General features: G+C 47.4%; 1 protein-coding gene across 10 annotated transcripts in view; it reads right to left on the bottom strand.

The window, feature by feature from the left end:
• MTMR14 (myotubularin related protein 14) overlaps positions 1-20997 on the bottom strand; it is a 52872-nt gene extending 31875 nt beyond the window's left edge. For 4 of the 10 annotated variants that reach the window (XM_063721921.1, XM_063721920.1, XM_063721919.1 and 1 more), the window contains exons 1-6: positions 20695-20983; positions 16634-16782; positions 12709-12840; positions 8014-8122; positions 1617-1692; positions 923-983 (exon numbers count right to left, since the gene is read on the bottom strand). In XM_063721921.1, the coding sequence (XP_063577991.1) occupies positions 923-983; positions 1617-1692; positions 8014-8122; positions 12709-12840; positions 16634-16782; positions 20695-20853 (686 nt within the window). In that variant the 5' untranslated portion in view covers positions 20854-20983. Of the gene's footprint in view, positions 1-922; positions 984-1616; positions 1693-8013; positions 8123-12708; positions 12841-16633; positions 16783-20694 lie in introns of all 10 variants that reach the window. The other 6 variants (XM_054551814.2, XM_054551813.2, XM_054551812.2 and 3 more) reach the window with 3 other exon arrangements.
• Between the last annotated feature and the right edge of the window lie 455 nt (positions 20998-21452).

The raw sequence follows: 21452 nt of genomic DNA on the forward strand, positions 1-21452 counted from the left end.
TTTTAATCCACACTGCTTTGTTGTCCCCAGCAGTTTCCTTGCCAAGAACAGTGTATGCTGAAGATGGTGACCTGGCTGGGCAGAGGTCACTTGATCTAGGGAGAAGAGCCAAACATTCTTGAGCACAAGCCAGAGCTGCTGCTTTCAGAGCTAACAGGCAGAACCTGGGCATAGCAAGATGCCCTTTCATGAAATGAACTATGATTTGGGAAGCTGATCTTAACTAGGGTGCTTGTGTGCATTCCAGAGATGCTTGACACCAGTTAAAGACATTCCACGTGGTACAGACCATGCAAAGGAGCTTTTCTAAAATATCCTGTAGTATTGTTTTCTAGAAACATTTGGAAAGGGGATAGGAAGAGTGTGAACCAGCCCATTTCCTCCTTTTATAGAGACTCAAACTCCTGTTCTGTACCAAGTTCTTCTTATGTGTAGTACCAATCATGCAGCTGTGACACATCTGGTCTCCAAATGTGCCTTCCAGGCTAGACCTCATGTCTCCTATGTATGGACTGTAGCCCTTGCCCTGTGCCTCAGTACCAGGTGTACTGGGTGAGATCTGGCAGGTTGGTAGTCAGCATCATAGCTGCAAACTGGCAACTCTGTGGGGCTTTAAAACAAATACAGATGTCTGGGCCCTATCTCAGGCCTGCAGTACCAGGAACCCCAAGAGTGGGATGTTCTCTGTGAATCCAGATGTGCAGTCAAGATGGAGACAGACTGCTCAGGTATATTTGGCTGCTACCCAGTGGACTTCAACAGCCCTATTTCAGGGGCACAGACTTGGCAGACAGAAGAGAAAGAAGCCAATCCACTCACCTGAACCAGTGACAAATACCCACAGACAATATGAACATGGCCATCTCTGGCCAGACACCCCATCTCCAACACAAGCCCCTGACCACAGCAACCCAGCACTGACCGAAGAGCACAGTCCTCCTCCGTGACGTCCTCCACATCTGCCCAGGCATCATCTGCACCCCCTGCCAGAGAAACCTATCTGTCAGTACTGAGGCTGGTGACCCAGGGCTCCACACAGGGGCCTCCTCACCAGCCTCCTTCCCCGTAGTGCCAAGGTGGGCTAGGCCTACATGGCTCTACTCCTAAGGACACACTATGCCCCGATATGCCTGGTAGTCTTCACCTCTAAGGTAAACTCCTGTTTGTCTCCTGGTCCCTGATCAAAGGAAGGCCCCTGATCTCCACCCAGCCCACTGAGACCCCCTACCTATACTACTGTGGCCATAGGTGGCTATTCTTTTTTTTTTTTTGAGACGGAGTCTCACTCTGTCGCCCAGGCTGGAGTGCAGTGGCGTGATCTCAGCTCACTGCAACCTCCACCTCCTGGATTCAAGCGATTCTCCTGCCTCAGCCTCCTGAGTAGCTGGGACTACAGGCGTGCACCACCACGCCCGGCTAATTTTTTCTATTTTTTAGTAGAGACGGGGTTTCACCGTGTTAGCCAGGATGGTCTCGAACTCCTGACCTCGTGATCCGCCCACCTTGGCCTCCCAAAGTGTTGAGATTACAGGTATGAGCCACCGCGCCCGGCCCAGGTAGCTATTCTCTATGACTGGGTTCTCATTCTACATCAGAGGATGCTGTTCAACATTCACCTGAGAAAAAATAGTTGTAGCCTGAGCGTCCATACAGCTCTCCCCATCCAGCCAGTGTGGCCGACCTGCAAATGTGCTGGGAGAGAAACAGCATTTTCAGGGTCAGATGGTTTTCTGAAGCATGCACAGTTGAAGGAACACCTGGGACTCCTCTGACTCTTCCAGGCTAGCATAATGGGCCCAGGAGCACTCCCCAAAGTTTTATCAGCATCAAGGCTGCCACAATCAGTCAGAAGATCCCTAGTACTTAATCTACAACCTCTACTGAGGGAGTCTCTCTCCCAAACAAGAGGTGCCAGTGTTACCAACAGGATCGGATCAGATTGGGTGGTTGTTGCATGTGTACCACGTGCTGGACATGGTACTGAAAAACCCATCATCTTCTCACTGAATTTCACAACAAGCCCATGAGGGATATGTGGCAGGTGGCATGCATTGTTGCTGTTACACAGATGAAGAAAAGAAAAATGGGCTAAGGGAGGTTAAGTGATGTGTAAGGTCACATAATGAGGGGTAAGCTGGGATTTGATCCAAACCCACTGACCTCTATGTGCTTACTGTGATTTGGAACTGTTCAGTGTAGACGGGAACAACCTTTCTAGCGGGGGTGAGGGGTGGGTGAGAAATGTTTTAGAGGCTTCTTTTCCTCATCACTGAAGGGATCGCTGTAAGAGAATTCTAGAAACAGGCAACTGGCACAAACTTCAATATCTAATTGTAAGGTTACTTGTTTAAATAAATAGTGTTTGCTGAAATCTAGTTGGGTGGGGGGAATGGGAGGAGATACCTGGTGATGGGAAGGCAAACCAGCCCAGAATTTAGCTAAAGGCTAGGAGAACATGACCCTGTTACACTACAATGGGAAATGGGGAAGTTGTGAGGTGACAGGGAGTGAAGCTCACTGCTGAATGGGTCACACAATGTGCAAATGGAAAGTGGATCCCTGGAAGATTGCCAAGTACCATCTGAAGGCTTCTCCTTCTCTACCTGTAAGATAATGGGAAGGAAAGTTTTGCTGCTACAACAAAGAGTTGTGCGTGGGAACCACTAGGTCACTTTCTGGCTCTATCTGAGGTAGCAGCAGACTAGGGGTGGGGACAGCAATAGAAAAGCTACCTGGATATAACCTGGGACAGAGTGAGGGGCTTTACTGGTGCTGGGGCAAGAGCTGGTTTGTGGAGAGGTTGTCCTGGAAGCCTACTGAAGAAGCCTACCTAGGGCTGGCATTCCTGCTGGCTTAAGTAGGATGTACTCCAGTGGGGGTCACTTAACTTTCTGTGGGTCTAAAAGCAATTTGAAAATCTGATAAAAAGTATGAACTATCTCCTGAAAAAAAAAATATGTACACATCATAATCTACTGACATTTCCAGGGATTTCTGGACTCTCTCAAGTCCACTGATGAACCCATCCCCAGACCCTGTTAAAAGCCCTTGCTTTAAGAAGTCAGTCAAGTAGTGAGGAGTAGAGTGGATGTTTCTGCAGGAAAGGGCTGAGGACCTCTAAGACTCCAAAGAAAAGGGGGAAGTTTGATTTCCAAGAATCAAGACGTTGGCAGGGTGTGTGGCTGCCTGTTCCACTGGCATTTGTATCATGTCCACTCTCCCCACTTCATCTAAGCTGCTAAGAGCTGACCTCACTCTCCTTTGCGTTATTTCTGTTAAATCTTTCAGAGCAGATAGCTGCCTTCTTTTTGGCTGTTGAGTTCTGAGACCCTTCTTCTGTTCCCAATTCTTCCACATCCCTTCTATTGACCTTGTCTTTTTATTAATTGAGGCAGCCAGACCTAGGCCAGCAAAACCCGAGTCAGATGGAGAAAAACAAGTTGGCCAAGTCCCCAAGTGGGGAACCAGCCTCTTCAGGAAGGCCCCTGGGGGAGGGCTGATCCCTCCTGATAGACACCTGTTCCTTTGCCTCATGGTTCTGACTCATAACCCATCATCTCTGCCCTTTAAGCTGGCTCCTGACTGAAAATGCAAGATCTACCCTGAATGCTCTCCATTTACCTAGTTAGGAATGGCCTCTAATACAGTCTGTGGAAAAGCACTCTGTATGATTTGCCGATTTAGTAACCTCTGACCTCTGCTCCCCACCTCTTAAACAAAAAGAAAGATGAATTGTTCCAGTTTCAATGGTCTAAAAGCCAGACACAAGTGTTTGGGGAGAAAATGCTTGAACTGAGCTTTGAAAAATTATTTAATATACTTTAATATATTATTTAATATACTTTACTTAACCCATCATATCTAAAACATTATGTCAACATGTACATCACTTTTAAAATGAATATTTTACATTTTTTCTATTAAATCTTCAAAATTTGATGTGTATTTTACACTTAAAACATATCTTAAGTAGGATGCGAAACTTTGGGCATTGGCCAGGTGTGGTGGCTCACGCCTGTAATCCCAACACTTTGGGAGGCCAGGGTGGGCAGATCACTTGAAGCCAGGAGTCTGAGACCAGCCTGGCCAAAATGGTGAAACTCAGTCTCTACTAAAAAGACAAAATTAGCCAGGGGTGGAGGCACGTGCCTATAATCCCAGCTAGCTGGGAGGCTGAGGCACAAGAATCGCTAGAGCCTGGGAGGCAGAGGTTACAGTGAGCCAATATGGCACCACTGCACTCCAGCTTAGGCAACAGAGAGAGACTCTCTCTCAAAAAAAAAAAAAAAAAAACACCTTTGGCCATTTTAAGGGAAATGTGGGCTCATTTCAAAGTTGTTTTTAACAACAACAAACTTTTATATTGCTTCAAGCCTTAAAAATTAAATTGAAATGGGCCAGGCACGGTGGCTCACGCCTGTAATCCCAGCACTTCGGGAGGCCGAGACGGGTGGATCACGAGGTCAGGAGATAGAGACTATCCTGGCTAACACCGTGAAACCCTGTCTATTAAAAAATACAAAAAATTAGCCGGGCATGGTGGCTGGCACCTGTAGTCTCAGCTACTCAGGAGGCTGAGGCAGGAGAATGGCGTGAACCCAGGAGGCGGAGCTTGCAGTGAGCTGAGATCGCGCCACTGCACTCCAGCCTAGGTGACAGAGTGAGACTCCGTCTCAAAAAAAAAAAAAAAAAAAAAAATTAAATTGAAATGAAGTAAAATATAATCCTTAGTTCCTCAGTTGCACTAACCACGCTGAACTGAGTTTTGAAGGAAGCAGAATGCAAGCATTTCTTTTATCTTAAACGTTAGATTCAGGGGTACACGTACAAGTTTGTTACATGGATATACTGTGTAATGCTGGGGTTTAGACTTTTATTTAACTCATCACCCAAATGGTGAACATAGTACCCAATAAGGTATTCTTCAACCCTTGCCTCCTCCTCCTCTTCCTCTCCCCTTTTTGGAGTCCCTGGTGTATATTGTTTCCACCTTTACGACCATGCGTACCCGCTGTTTAGCTCCCACTTATGAGAACATGCGGTATTTGATTTTCTGTTTCTGCTGGAAGCATTTAAGTTTTAAAAACTTTTGTGGGTACATGTATTTATTTATGGGGTACATGAGACTTTCTTTCTTTTTTTTTGAGACAGAGTCTCGCACTGTCGCCCAGGCTGGAGTGCAATGGCGCAATCTCGGCTCACTGCAACTTCTGTCTCCTGGGTTCAAGCAATTCTCCTGCCTCAGCCTCCGGAGTAGCTGGGATTATAGGCGCCCGCCACCATGCCCGGCTAATTTTTTGTATTTTTATTAGAGATGGTATTTCACTATGTTGGCCAGGCTGGTCTCGAACTCCTGACCTCATGATCTGCCTGCCTCAGCCTCCCAAGGTGCTGGGATTACAGGCATGAGCCACCGTGCCCGGCCGATATTTTGATACAGGCATACCATGCATAACAACCACATCAGGGTAAATGGGGTATCCATCACCTCAAGCGTTTATCCTCTATGTTACAAACAATCCAATTATACTCTTATTTTTAAATGTACAATAAATTATTGTTGACTGTAGTCACCCTATTGTGCTATAAAATACTAGATCTTATTCATTCTAACTATATTTTTGCACCCATTAACCATCCCCACTCCTCCCCCTTGGTCCTGTCAGTACCCTTTCCCAGTCTCTGGTAACCATAATTCTACTCTCTATCTTCATGAGTTCAATTGTTTTAATTTTTTTAGCTTCCAAATAAGTAAGAACATGTGAAGTTCCATCTTTTTGTGCCTGGCTTATTTCACTTAACATAATGACCTCCAGTTCTATACATGCTGATACAAATGACAGGATCTCATTATTTTTCATGGCTGAATGGCACTCCATTGCGTACATGTACCATATTTCCTTTATCCATTCATCTGTTGATGGACATTTAGGTTGTGGAAGCAAGCATTTCTTAAAACACCTCTCTCTCTTCCTCAACCTGGCAGAGGTTGGTGTCCCTAAAGTATTGTTGGTAATAATGCTGCCACCATCATACTAGCTCCTAAGTGCCTACTGTGAGCCGCATGTGTGACCTAACACAGGCCTCTCTGCTACAGGACTTCTCAGAGCCTTAACCGTATCAACACACATTTATCAATCTATTTTATGAATCTAGCATGTAGTATTTCTAATTCTTATTTGACAGAGAATGCTTTTCACAAGCATATCCTTAAACTGCTGTTCTATGGAAACACTGGTTGGAGTATCTCCTGTGCAACTTCTAATGACAAGCACTGTGCTACACAGGACGGTACTCTTTAAAATGAAGCTGCAGGCCAGGCGTGGTGGCTCACGCCTGTAGTCCCAGCACTTTGGGAGGCTGAGGCGGGCGGATTACCTGAGGTCAGCAGTTCGAGAGCAGCCTGGCCAACATGGCGAAACCCCGTCTCTACTAAAAATACAAAAATTAGCTGGGTGTGGTGGCATGCTCCTGTAATCCCAGCTACTCGGGAAGCTGAGACAGGAGAATTGCTTGAACCTGGGAGGTGGAGGTTACAGTGAGCCAAGCTTGGGCCACTGCACTCCAGCCTGGCCGGGCTTGGTGGCTCACGCCTGTAATCCCAGCACTTTGGGAGGCCAAGGCGGGCGGATCACAAGGTCAGGAGATCGAGACCATCCTGGCTAACACGGTGAAACCCCATCTCTACTGAAAATACAAAAAATTAGCCGGGCGTGGTGGCGGGCGCCTGTAGTCCCAGCTACTCAGGAGGCTGAGGCAGGAAAATGGCGTGAACCCAGGAGGCGGAGCTTGCAGTGAGCCGAGATCGCGCCACTGCACTCCATCCAGCCTGGGCGGCAGCGCAAGACGACACCTCAAAAAAAAAAGAAGAGAGAGACTCCATCTCAAAAAAAAAAAAAAAAAAAAAAGCTGCAATAACTTTCGGGAACATGAAAACTTTCCAAAGTGGCAACAGCTTTAAGATCAATTTCTAGGACCTAACTTCCATACACACTTTTCCCTAAAACTGATCTGCCGAAGAAAGCCTTTGGCAGAGTCTCCCTTCCTTCCTCCCCTTTCCCAATTTACCAATTTACAAAAAAGGCACAACAGGGACTGAGACAACAGTCAGACTCTCCCCACTGCCCTGCCCTTGACCACTGAGGCACTCAGACACCAGCTAAAGGAATGAATAGACTGAATTCCGCTCCCTTCCCCTCTGAGGCTCTCTGTACGTTAGCCAAGTCCACTCCTCTTGGACCAATTTTTGCCCAGTTGCTACTGGCATTCGGAATTTCCCCGCTCAAACGTCACAATGGCTCTCCTAGCAAACGCAGAGCCACCTCCTTGCTCAGCGTTCAGCTGTCTTCATTCAATCCCCTCCATCCTCTGCCCTGATGTTGTACCCTCTACTTAGGGAAGTTACTTAGTCACTCTGAACCTCTGTTTCATCTGCAATGAAATGGGCACATCCCGTACACCAAAAGATAGGCAAAAATGAAACCAAACTGGGGAGCCAAATTAACAAAAGTCCTTAGAATTATAAGCTCCATGAGAATAAAGATTTTTGTCTGCTTTACATGGTGATGTATTTTAAGGCCTGAAGCAGTGTCTGGCACATAATATACAATAAATACTTGGTGAATTATATAATTGAAAGAATGGAAAAACAATGTATGAACTCATTTGATTTAATCTAATCCATATACCTTTGAAATAGGTGATTATTATTCTCATTTTATAGGAGAGGAAAAGGAGACTTTGCATAGGCAGGAAATAAGAGTCAGGATCTGAACCTAGGCAGTCTGGCTCTAGAACACGGGGTGGGGTACGATGGTGTGACCATCCCTTCCCTACCTAGAACCATCCTTCAGTCAGAATTGGTCTGTTTCTCTGGACTGCTTCCCACAACACCCAGTAACCACCCAATGCTTGGCTACTAAATGTTGAGGGAAAAAAAGACCCTATACTTTGCAGTAAGTCAGCTACCCCAGAAGAGAGTCTTGGAGCATGAAGCTATGGTATGGGCCTTACCTTGCCCTTGAACAGGATTACTGGGCAGACAAACCGTCCTCTGCACCGGGCCATCTTGCTGCGGTGGATGAGGTCTTGCAACTTGCTCACCTGTATGGTACTCTCAAACCTAACACACAGGCAAGAGAAGCAGATCAAGCTGACTTTGAAGTGGGCACTTTGTGTATATGTGTTTATTCACACAGACCCCCATACTAGATCTGTGTACATAATGCTTGCTTGAAATTAAATGTCATTCCTAAATTTTATATCATCTATCATCTGTCTGTCTATCTATCTATTTTTTTGAGATGGAGTTTCACTGTTGTTGCCCAGGCTAGAGTGCAGTGGTGCAATCTTGGCTCACCACAGCCTCTGCCTCCCAGGTTCAAGCAATTCTCCTGCCTCAGCCTCCGGAGTATGCTGTGACTACAGGTGTGAACCACCACACCTGGGTAATTTTTTTTATTTTTGGTGGAGACAGGGTTTCACCATGTTGGCCAGGCTGGCCTCAAACTCCTGAACTCAGGCGATCCGCCCATCTCGGCCTCCCAAAGAGCTGGGATTACAGGCATGAGATATATATTAAGTTTTTCAGGAAAAAAAAAAAGTGCTAATTATAGGTATTAAAACTTAAATCACTCTGATTTCTGAACCTTTAAGATAAAAAAAAAGTGAGCTAAACTGAAGACACACAAAATTCAGAAATATACACAGAAAACTGGATATTATGTCTAGAGTGTCCAATTTTTAACTCTCGGGATAAGACCTGGTGCCCTAGCGACCCTCTCTGGAAATCACAGGACCATTTTTGTGACTATTTATCTATTTTATGCATAACTCTGAATATGTATTTTTGTGATCTTTTAGAGCAAGCAGTCCCCAAGCCCTGGGCCCCAGATCAGTACGAGTCCATGCCCCATTAGGAACCAGGAGGTGAGCAGTGGGCAAGTGAGCATTACCGTCTGACTTCCACCGCCTGTCAGATCATCAGTGGTGGCATTATATTCTGATAGGAGCTCGAACCCTATTGTAAACTCCGCATGTGAGAGACTGAGGTTGCAGAGAATCTAATGCCTCATGATCTGAGGTGGAACAGTTTCATCTGAAACCATTTTCTCCACCCTGCCGTGGAAAAACTGTTTTCCATGAAACCAGTCCCTGGGGCCAAAAAGGTTGGGGAGTGCTGTTTTAGAGGGCAGAATGAGATGACGTTTCTTGGTCCACATGGCTCTAGGCCTCTGCTTTCACAGTCCATATGGCCAACAGCGCACAGAGCAAAGGAGGCATAAGAAAAGCCATGTGTGACACAGGGACGTGTAGTAGTTAACGTACTGGGCTTGGTAAGTGAGCTTCTAGAACATGAGAGTGAGGTTTAGAAGTGAGCTCCAGCAAGTCATACCCATATCAAATCACGCTTCCCTAAAATAAGGGTCCGCTCTCATAAACTCACCTACCAACCTTTAGCAAAGCTCACCCCAGCCAGTCAGAGCTTCTGGTAGCAAGAGAAACAAGAGGCAGGAAAGTTAGAGCAGGAAGCTTTCCCAGCTACGCAGAGTAACGAAGAAGAAGGAAGGAAAAATACTCATGTTCCTTCCTTAAAAGTGTTGAGCTTTCAGACCAACTCCTAGAGGGAATTTAATTGCTTCCACATCTTAATCCTTCCAGGAATCTGTGTGTTATTACACAGCTCCTCTTGTACACATGCACCCAAATATGATCTCAGAAGGAATAAATCAGTGACTCCCACATACTTGTGGGACCTCTTTAAATGTATCTGGATGCTGTTAGGGTTAATAAAAACACAAAAGTCTTTAAAATACTGCAAATTCTTAGTTAAAATATATCTAGGGGCCAAGTGTGGTGGCTCACACCTGTAATCCTAGCACTTTGGGAGGCCAAGGCAGGCAGATCACTTGAGGTTGGGAGTTCAAAACCAGCCTGGCCAACATGGTAAAACCCCATCTCTACTAAAAATACAAAAAAATTAGCCTGGCTTGGTGGCGCGTGCCTGTAATCCCAGCTACTCAGGAGGCTGAGGCAGGAGAACTGCTTGAACCCAGGAGTCAGAGTTTGCAGTGAGCCAACATCGCACCATTGCACTCCAGCCTGGGCGAAGGGCGAGACTCCGTCTGGGGGAAAAAAAAAGCAAAGCGCCCGTAGGGTGGCAGCAACCCACCAGGCAGCCCTAGGCACACAAGCTCACAGAGAACCAGAGTGTGCTGCCTTCCCCTCACCCAGTTTCTCTATGAAATCAAAAGGCACCTCAGTACCAATTAATTGCCTAACTAGACTCCACGAGAATATAAAACCGAGCACCTTTAGTATTGCCACAGTGGCCCACTTACTTGGCCCATGGCCGATGTCACATATCTGGTCAGCACCATCTGTTGCAACTGACTCTCACTTAGCTCATACCAGCCCTCTGAACCCTAAATGCCTACATCTGATTTTCCCAGGTTGCGTTGTAGCCTCAAAACCAAGGTGGATTTCTCAGGCTAAACTTCTGTTAAAAACACACAAAGAAAAAACCCCTGGTGGAGGACACATCAGCATTTTCCTCTAGGGAGGTCTTTTAATGTAATGACCCACCTTTTCCTGTTAGGCCAGCCAGTGGTTCCTTTACCGGTTCCCCTATATCAAGTGCCAATTCAGTTTCTGGCCAGGCACAGTGGCTCACGCCTATAATCCCACACTTGGGGAGGCTCAGGCGGCAGATCACCTGAGGTCAGGCGGTAAAGACCAGCCTGGCCAACATGGTGAAACCCCGTCTATACTAAAACTACAAAAATTAGCCAGGCGTGGCAGCACGTGCCTGTAATCCCAGCTACTCGGGAGGCTGAGGCAGGAGAACTGCTTGAACCCAGGAGGCGGAGGTTGCGGTGAGCAGAGATCGTGCCACTGCACTCCAGCCTGGGCAACAGAGTGAGACTCCGTCTTAAAAAAAAAAAAAAAAGAACCAATTCAGTTTCTGTTCTCTCACTTTTTCCTGTTTTTATTTTTATTATCTCTTGTCCTTAGGATTCTTTTATTGCAGTGCTAAGCACTGAGCTGTGTCTGGCACATAATACTCACATTCGAAGGGATAAATGTAGGCTTCCGTATTTACATTTGTAATGTATGCATTGAAATTTCTGGCAAGATGTTACCAGGTAGTGAGATTTTGTTGTTTTTTTTTTCCCAACAAGGCCTTCCTCTGTTGCCCAGGCTGCAGTGCAGTGGTGCCATGGTTCACTGCAACTGACCTCCTGGGCTCAGGTGATCCTCCCACCTCAGACTCCCAGGTAGCTGGGACTACAGGCACATGCCACGACGCCTGGCTAATGCTTTGTATTTTTTGTAGCGACAAGGTCTCACCATGCTGCCCAGACTGTTTAATTCAGTCTATTTTTTATTCAGTCTATTCAGTTTAATTAGTCTCAAACTCCTGGGCTCAAGTGAAATGCCCATCTCGGCCTCCCAAGTAACTAGGATTATAGGCATGAGCCACCATGCCCTGCCAAACTATTTTCAAATACAGAAGAAAATGCTGTTATCACATATTTCCAATAGGAAGCTCTCCCAGACAGGCACCACACTTACCAAACTAGGTGGCTTGTTCCTATAATGTGCCCCAAAACTTCCTGAGATAAATGTTACTGCTGCTATTATTTAATAGATAAGAGGCACAAAGTAGAGCTTACACCCACATTATCTCACTTAGTCCTCACTTACCCAATTTTACAGATGAGGTAGTTTAATGAGATGAAATCTCTAGCCCAAAGTCACAGAACAGGTAAACAGGGTAGCTGAGATTCTAAACCCTGGTGGGTAGCCACTGGGCCCATGGTTTTAACCACTATCCCGCAGGGCCTCACCTGTACTTCCCCTAATTCCAGCTCTTACTAACAGTTATTGCTTCTTTATTGGACTCTGTTTCCCACTTGACCTACTGGTAAGGACTTCATCTATCTGGCTTCCAACTTGATCCCTGAGGTCTACTACACAGCAGCAGCTGAACGAACACTGTTGACAAGCATGTCTTGGCTATTCAGAGATCCCTGTCCAGGCTTCTATTCCCAGATGATGAACCAAATTGGAGAGGTTCCGTAACAGGACCAAAACATTGCTTAAATCCAATTCTACCCTGTTTAATTCAGTCTATTTTTTATTCAGTCTATTCAGTTTAATTCAGCATCATAGTAACAGCCAAGCCAGACAGTAAAAAAGCAAAAAATGCTATTTCTTCCCACCCAAACATACCCGAAGTCCCCCCTTTCAACAAGCAGGCATCACCCACTCAACATCACTTCAGTAACACTTTAAGGCCTTGCAAGGCGTGAAAAGTAAAAACAAACTCCAACAAGCTCCTCTAAGGTTAATGATGTTCCGTAGTGGCCTTGGCCTAACTGTGAGGTTCTGCTAGACAAGGTGGGAGAGCCGCGGTGGTGAAAGAAAAGGCAGACAGGTACAGAGTCAGGAAATATAGCTTTTAACCCCACTCTGCTTACTACCTCTGTGATCTTGAGCAAAGGCAAATTACTTCTCTGGGCTTCAACTTCATCTATAAAAGAGTGGTGAGGGATGGGCGCGGTGGCTCACACCTGTAATCCCAGCACTTTGGGAGGCCAAGACCGGTGGATCACGAGGTCAGGAGTTCAAGACCAGCCTGGCCAAGATGTTGAAACCCCGTCTTTACCAAAAATACAAAAATTGGTCAGGCACGGTGGCACGCACCTGTAATCCCAGCTACTAGGGAGGCTGAGGCAGGAGAATCGCTTGAACCCGGGCGGCAGAGGTTGCAGTGAGCCAAGATCACTCGCGCCACTGCACTCCAGCCTCGGCGACACAGCAAGACTCCATCTCAAACTGAAAAAACAAAAAACAAAAAACAAGAGTGGTGATACTGTCTTCTTCACTGAGTAGTTGTAGGGCTTAAGCTAGCATATAAAACCTCAACAAATGCCAAACAGCAGGTACTCAACAAATATTAGTTTCTTTCTCTTTAAGGGATCAACACTAAACTTGTTTCCTTCCAGGAAAAGCTTTTACAAGGCAACCACCACTAGGTTCCTCAATGTACTATTATGTTACTGAAGGGTAACATTTGGTATTACCTGAGAGCTTGTTAGAATATGCCAAATCGCAGGCCCATCTCAGGTCTTCTGAATCTCTGCATTGTAGAAAGATCCCCAGTTGATTCACTCATAAAATCAACATAGAAAAGAACCACTCTGTTGGGTGCAGTGGCTCACACCTCTAATCCCAACACTTTGAAAGGCCGAGGTGAGGAAATCTGTTGAGCTCAGCAGACCCACCTGGGCAACGTAGTGAGACCTCGTCTCTACTAAAAATTAAAAAAAACCAGCTGGGAGTGGTGGTATGTGCCCATATTCCCAGCTACTTGGGAGGCTGAGGTGGGAGAATCACTTGAGCCCAAGGGATCAAGGCCGCAGCAAGCCATGATTGTGCCACTGCATTCCAGACCGCGTCTTAATTAAAAACAAAAAAAACCCCGCCTTGATTACAGCTGAGCTTAACATCAGAATGTCATCATCAGGGCACAGAGGTAAAACCACCAGTCAGCCAGCACCAAAGAGGGTAGGAAGAAGGGGAAGGACGAGAACAGCAAGGCAAAAACAAAGAAATCAAAACAAAAACAAAACAAAAAAAACCTCTTGTTCAGAAACTTTAGCTTAAAGGTTTACGGAAACTAAGTTTACCTGGCTGGGCGCGGTGGCTCACACCTGTAATCCAGCACTTTGGGAGGCCATGGCAGGCGGATTGTTTGAGCCCAGGAGTTGAGACTAGCCTGGCCATCATGGCAAAACCCATCTCTACTAAAATTCAAGAATTAGCCAGGCGTGATGCCACACACCTGTAATTCCAGCTACTTGGGAGGCTGATGCACAATAATCTCCTGAACCCAGGAGGTGGAGGTTGCAGTGAGCCAAGATCACACCACTGCACTCCAGCCTGGGCAACAGAGCAAGATTCTGTCTTTAAAAAAAAAAAAGAAAGAAACTAAGTTTACCTAATTCTGGAAGGAGGAATTAAGGAAGAGCTAAGAACCATAAATAACAGGGCCATAACAAACCCCAATTCTTTAGGCTTGGCGATCCCGAGTTCTTAGATTATATAACTGAGGATGTGATACTGTTTCTGTGATCTATTTACAAGAGTCCTTAACACTCTTTTCTTAGAGAACCCCACTACAACCTTGTGAAATGGGCACTCGTTTTTTTTATTTTTTTGAGATGGAGTCTCACTGTCGCCAGGCTGGAGTGCAGTGGTGCGATCTTGGCTCAGTGCAATCTCCGCCTCCTGGGTTCAAGTGATTCTCCTGCCTCAGCCTCCCTAGTAGCTGGGATTACAGGGGTGTGCCACCACACCCAGCTAATTTTTGCATATTTAGTAGAGATGGGGTTTCACCATGTTGGCCAGGATGGTCTTAATCTCCTGACCTCATGATCTTGGTCTCTCAAAGTGCTGGGATTACAGGTGTGAGCCAGCACGCCCGGCCGAGATGGGCACTCTTATAGACATCCCCACTTTACAGATGAGGAAACTAAGGCTTAGTGCTTAAACTCCTCCTACTGGGTTGTTCCTCTGCTGTAAACCTTCTCTGGCTCCCCATGGCCTGCGGCAGTGGTTCTCAAGCTACAGTGTATTTAAGACACCAAGAGGCCGGGCGCGGTGGCTCACGCCTATAATCCCAGCACTTTGGGAGGCCGAGGCGGGTGGATCACGAGGTCAGGGGTTCGAGACCAGCCTGACCAACGTGATGAAACCCCGTCTCTACTAAAAATACAAAAAAATTAGCTGGGCGTGGTGGTGGGCGCCTGTAATCCCAGCTACTCAGGAGACTGAGGCAGGAGAATTGCTTGAACCCAGGAGGCGGAGGTTGCAGTGAGCCGAGATCGTGCCACTGCACTCCATCCTGGGCGACAGAGTAAGACTCTGTCTCAAAAAAAAAAAAAAAAGACATCAAAGGAGCTCTCACAGAATGTAGACTGGAAATTCTGATTCCAGAAGGCCCAGGAGAGGTTCTAGAATCTATAATCTTTTTTTTGAGATGGAGTCTTGCTCTTGCTCTGTTGCCCAGGCTGGAGTGCAGTGGCGCAATCTTGGCTCACTGCAACCTCCACCTCCCAGGTTCAAGCGATTCTCCTGCCTCAGCCACCCGAGTAGCTGGTATTACAGGCGCCCACCACCACGCCCAGCTAATTTTTATATTTTTAGTAGGGATGGGGTTTCACCATGTTGGCCAGGCTGGTCTCAAACTCCTGACCTCAGGTGATCCGCCCAAAGAAGGCTGGGATTATAGGCATGAGCCACTAGGCCAGACCGAGAATCCATAATCTTAGTAAGTGCTTAGGGGTTCCTAGCACAATAAAACCACTGATATCCACACACAACCCACAGGTTCACACTCCCTGGCCTGATGATCAAGATCCTATATGAGTTGATCCCTAAGGACATTTTCAGGGAAACTCCTGCTCATCCTTCCAATTCCAGTTCTTCTCAGGCACACAAACACCAGGCAGAATTAACCACTCTCCCCAGTTGGCCTATGGCAGCACTTCTCAAACCTGGTAGTGCATTTGAATCACCTGGACACCCTGTTCTGCTGTGATTCTGGCTCAGTGGCTCTGGAGCCTGAGCTTCTGCGTTTCTAACAAGTTATTGAGTGCACTGCTAGCCTTGCTTTGAGTAGCAAGGGGCTACTGCACTACGCAGCATGACTGCTGCAGTACTCCTCACAACATTTCACCCACAGGGCCAGGATTTCACAGATAGTGCTGACAATGGCTCCTGAAATTCCCTTAAAATCAACAGGAAGTAGGGAGATTAGGAGAGCAAACTTCGAGATCAACATATAGCACTTCCTAGAGCCTCATGCTGTGATTACTTATCAGTATCAAATAACTATACCATTTACTGACTACCTCCAGGCCACATCCTGCACCAAGCATTCTGTGTCTGCTCTGGTATAAACTGTTAACCCACATAAGGTACTCAGGTCTTGGTAGGCTCACCATAAATGGTAGCTTTTATTTCTAATTCTTACAACGTATATATCAGGCTTTTATCAGCCCCTTTTATCATCTGGACTGCACTACCACTTTTCTAAAATTTTAGTTAGTCCTTAAAAGGACTAATTAACATGAGGTAGAGAATTACCAATAAGAAAACTAAGGACAAAGCAGTTAAGTAACTTGCCCAGCATCAGTTACACAGCCAGCAACAGGGGAATCCAGGATGTGAACTCAAGCAGTCTGACTCTAGACCTTAGGCTCTTAAGTGCTACATATGGTAAACACTGGTAAGCCTGTCTTGACACAGTGTACCTCCCACTCACACTCTCTAAAAAAGGGACACTGATATTCAGAGAAGTGAAGTGTGAAGTCAGCTATCTTAGGACAATGAGCTCTAGGGTGGAAGTGAAACAGCAATCAAGGGCTGTTACTCCCAACCCCTCATTCTATGCCATGCCACCTTGCCAGTCTGACTTGTCCAACTTTGAAGTAAATAAAAATGCCAATAAGGCTTAACACCTGGGGAAAGTGAGTCTGCCCTGCCCAGCTGCAGACTTCCTGGCCACAGGGATTAGCTGCCACGGACTCCCGAGACATGCACACTACGGTCACACGATGCTCACGTGTCTTTCTCCTTCTCAGAACTCTCATACTCCAGGAACACGATGTGCCGGGGATAGTGGCCGCAGATATCCCCATTCGTGTTTGGAATCACGCTGAAACAGTAGTCTCGGCCAAACAGCTCCAGACATCTCTTCTCAATGCGCTCAACCTGCACAGAGAAGGAGACCAGAACACAAAGAGAATTCTGGGGTTATGAGGGTGAGAATTAGGAGGTCCATGGCGTAAGAGGTCACTGGGAAAGACATGTACCTCGGTGATAATTATTCTGTGCTGGGAAGATGTGATGCTAGGCCACAGGCCCTACATGTAGTTCATTAACCCATATATTGTATGCTTCAGGAAGGATTCTTAACCCCCTAACAATGAATCTGAAATTGTGGGTGTTGAGCATTTGTGGGAGAGGATTACAGCTTTCATTAGATTCAAAGAGGTCTACAACCCATAAAACATAAGAACTCTTGGTCCAGGTTACTGAAACTGCCACTAATCCACTACCTTCATTGGTCAGCTTCCCCATTCTTTTATTTATTTATTTATTTATTTATTTTTTGAGATGGAGTCTCGCTCTGTCGCCCAGGCTGGAGTGCAGTGGTGCAATCTCAGCTCACTGCAGCCTCCACATCCTAGGTTCAAGCGATTCTCCTGTCTCACCCCCTGAGTAGCTGGGATTACAGATGTGTAGAACCACACCTGGCTAATTTTTCTATTTTTAGTAGAGACAGGGGTTTCACCATGTTGGCCAGGCTGGTTTCAAACTCCTGACCTCAGGTGACCCGTCCACCTCGGCCTCCCAAAGTGCTGGGATTACAGGCGTGAGCCACCGCACCCAGCCTTTATTTTTTTTAAAAGACACAGTCTCACTCTGTCATCCAGGCTGGAGTGCAGTGGCACGATCTCAGCTCACTGCAACTTCAGCCTCCTAGGTTCAAGTGAGCATATCTTGCTAATTTTCATATTTTTAGTAGAGATGGGGTTTCACCACGCTGGCCAGGCTGGTCTTGAACTCCTGATCTCAAGTGATCCGCCCGCCTCAGCCTCCCAGGTGTGAGCCACCACGCCTGGCCTCTTCCCCATTCTTTTTTTTTTTTTTTTTTTTGAGAAAGAATCTTGCTCTGTCGCCCAGGATAGAGTGCAATGGTGTGATCTCCGCTCACTGCAACCTCTGCCTCCTGGGTGAGCCACCACGCCCAGCCAACAAAAATTTTTTAATAGAGATGGGGTCCATGTTTCCAGGCTGCTCTCGAACTCCTGGGCTGAAGCAGTCTACCTGCCTTGGCCTCCCAAAGTGCTAGGATTACAGGTGTGAGCCACTGTACTGGCCCTCCTCCCCATTCTTTAGCCATAGACTAGTACCTACAAGCTCTATTCCATGCAACCAGTAAAAGCTGCAAAGTCTCTTTATACACAACTTGCTGGTGAAATAGAAGAAACAGCTCCCCCTAAAATTACTTGTTTTGATCACAGTTCAGAGAAAAACACAACAGAAAAAAAGGCATAAGAACTGTAATATCAAGAAGTTTGCAAGAGGGCCAGGCATGGTGGCTCACGCCTGTAATCCCAGCACTTTGGGAGGCACCGAGGAGGGCAGATCACTTCTGATCAGGAGCTTGAGACCAGCCTGGCCAACATGGTGAAACCCTTTCTCTACTAAAAATACAAAAATTAGGCCGGGCACAGTGGCTCATGCCTGTAATCCCAGCACTTTGGGAGGCCAAGGTGGGCAGATCACGAGGTCAAGAAATCGAGATCATCCTGGCCAACACGGTGAAACCCCGTCTCCATTAAAAATATAAAAATTAGCTGGGCATGGTGGCAGGCACCTGTACTCCCAGCTACTGGGGAGGCTGAAGCAGGAGAATCGCTTGAACCCAGGAGGCGGAGGTTGCAGTGAGCCAAGATCACGCCATTGCACTCCAGCCTGGGCGACAGAGTGAGATGCCATCTCAAAAAAAAAAAAAAAATTAGCCAGGTGTGATGGTGCATGCTTGTAGTCCCAGCTACTAGGAAGGCTGAAGCAGGAGGATCGCTTGAATCCGGGAGGTGGAAATTGCAGTGAGCCAAGATTGCACCACTGCACTCCAGCCTGGGTGACAGAGAGAGACTCCCTCTGAAAAAAAAAAAAAGTTTGCAAGAAGTTAGTCCAAAGGTAGTGAGTTATCTCAATCGATTGTTCAGTTACAGATCTAACTCCCTGTTCTGCCTGAATTGTTATAAATACATATAAATATATATACATTTAAGTTTGCAGGAGATCAGAAGGCCTGGAGAGATAATTAAGGCCAGCTGCAGCCGATATCAGGTGTAACTTATGATAACCCTAATCTTCAGGGTCATGTAAGTTGGAAGAGGGGTCCAGAAAAACCAACGACCTACAGCCACTCAAAAGACTCTCACTGGCCAAGTGTGGCGGCTCATGCCTGTAATCCCAGCATTTTGGGGGGCTGAGGTGGGAGGACTGCTTGAGCTTAGAAGTTTGAGACCAGCCAGGGCAATATAGCGAGACCATGTCTCTACGAAAATAAAGAAAAACTAGCCAGGCATGGTGGTGTGTACCTGTGGTCCCAGATACTTGGCAGGCTTAAGTGGGAGGATCGCTCAAGCCCAGGAGTTCGAGGCTGCAGTAAGTCATGATTGCATCACTGCAGTCCAGCCTGGGCAGCAGAGCGAGACCCTGTCTCAAAACAAAAACAAAAACAAAACAAACAAACAAAAGCCAGGCGCGGTGGCTCACGCCTGTAATCCCAGCACTTTGGGAGGCTGAGGTAGGCGGATCACCTGAGCTCAGGAGTTCAAGGCCAGCCTGACCAACCTGGGGAAACTCCATCTCTACTAAAAACTACAATAATTAGCTGGGCGTGGTGGTGGGGTCCTGTAATCCCATCCACTTGGGAAGTTGAGGCAGGGAGAATTGCTTGAACTGGGGAGGCGGAGGATGCAGTAAGCTGATATCGCGCCACTGCACTCCAGCCTAGGCGACAAAGCGAGACTCCCTCTCAAAAAAAAAAAAAAAAAAAAAAAAGCAAATTCCAGGATCCCACCCCCAGAAATTCTGACTTGGTAGGACTGGGTGGGACTAAGGAATCTCTGTTTTCACAAAGTACCCCATAAGCATAAATTTTAAAAGTACCCCAGATGATCATTAAACAGGTGGCCCCCAGACTATACTTGGAAAAATTACTTGGCCATTTGGAGACTGAGGAAGTCCAATCCTTATTGAAGGCTTCCCTGGGTTACTTCAGAGACTACAAGATGCCAACTACAGAATAGCAACTCAGGGTAACCTCTGAGGCCAAATCAGAGTTCTGTGGTGCAGGATGGAACAGAATTCCATTGGAAAACTTGGTGCTAAAGCTGCCAAACCCACGTGGGGGAATGAGATGGCAGGGTCGGCAAGATTCCCACCGCACTGCCAGCCAGTGCTTAGGGTGGGGATTGCCTGAGCTGACAGGAAGCCCTCCAGGTCTGGGGATAAGACGACTGGGTGGAAATCCCAAAGGGAGGAAAAAGAGGAACTGAGACCTGCTTTTGATAAAGGAACTGAAAGGGAGTGTGGGTTGTCTTCCTGCTCTATAGGGGAAGGAAAGGGATGGGCCTAAGTCATGTTGAGACCTTATAAGGTGGCAGCACACTGGGTTCACCTCCTGGCTCCATTCTGACCTCTGACACCGAGGAATCGTCGCCCTATTTTTCTTATATTTTTCTTAGGGCTTTTTCCCTGCCACAACTCATCCTATGGCACCTGAAGCAGGGAATAGGCCTTCCTTAGGTCCTCCTCTCTGATCTTTGAACCTGGCCCCTCAGCTTGATCTCTCACCTCCAGACCCCTTCTCAAACAAAAAGGACCTCTTTGCTGGGCTCATTCCGACCCCAGTTCCTCCTTTTATGTTTGTCAAGTCCGACGCTTATACTCCGGATCCAGACCCTGGAAAACTCCTCTCTCTCTCCTCTTCCTCAGCGGCGAGGTACCACTCCTACCTTTCTCTGACCCCTGGCCTCAGCCTTTCCTCTGTAACTTCCCAAGTTAGGAGCCTTCCCCAGCTCATCGCGCCTCCAGTCTCACCTTAGAGCCGCCGGTCCCGCTGCCGTCCTTGGCCCGGTACTGAGTCCGGGAGAACTCCTCCAGCAGCTCCCCAAGCCCCGGCTCCTGCGGCTGCTGGTTGCCCGAAGAGGCCGAGGACCCCGCCGAGGCGGCGGCTGCGGCGGCCCGAGCGCCGGCCATGGCCCAGCCCCGCGTCCCCTCAGTGTGCCTCAGGCCGGCCCATGGCACCTGCCTGCACCAACTCCGACACTAGAACCTCCGGAACCGCCTCAGCCACCGCCTTCTACTTCCACTTCCGGCCCCGCCCCGTCCCGCCGGATGTTTACTCGCCCCTGGCCAATCGGAGCTCTGGACCCGCGCCCCGCCTACTATTGCTGGCCCGCCCCCGGCGCGGAGCGATCCTTGTAACCCCCAGGGGGTCCGCTCGCTGTTACCGCGTGATCCGCCCCGAGGGGTTTCCCCCGGGGAAGCCGGGCTCAACCATTGGGCTGTCGGGGGGAGGAGAGTAGCAGGAAGGAACCATTGAAAAGAACCAGAGGAAAAGTGAAATCAACAATTACAGGGAAGCCGAGCGTGGTGGCTCACACCTGTCATCCCAGCACTTTGGGAGGCCGAGGCGGGCGGATCACTTGAGGCCAAGAGTTCGAGACTAGGCTGCCAAAATGGTGAAACCCCATCTCTACTAAAAATAAAAAAATTAGCCGGGCATGGTGACACCCACCTGTAATCCCAACTACTTGGGAGGCTGAGGCAGGAGAATCGCTTGAACCCATGAGGCT

This window comes from Pongo abelii, chromosome 2 (assembly GCF_028885655.2).
Source record: "Pongo abelii isolate AG06213 chromosome 2, NHGRI_mPonAbe1-v2.0_pri, whole genome shotgun sequence".
Lineage (NCBI taxonomy): Eukaryota > Metazoa > Chordata > Mammalia > Primates > Hominidae > Pongo > Pongo abelii.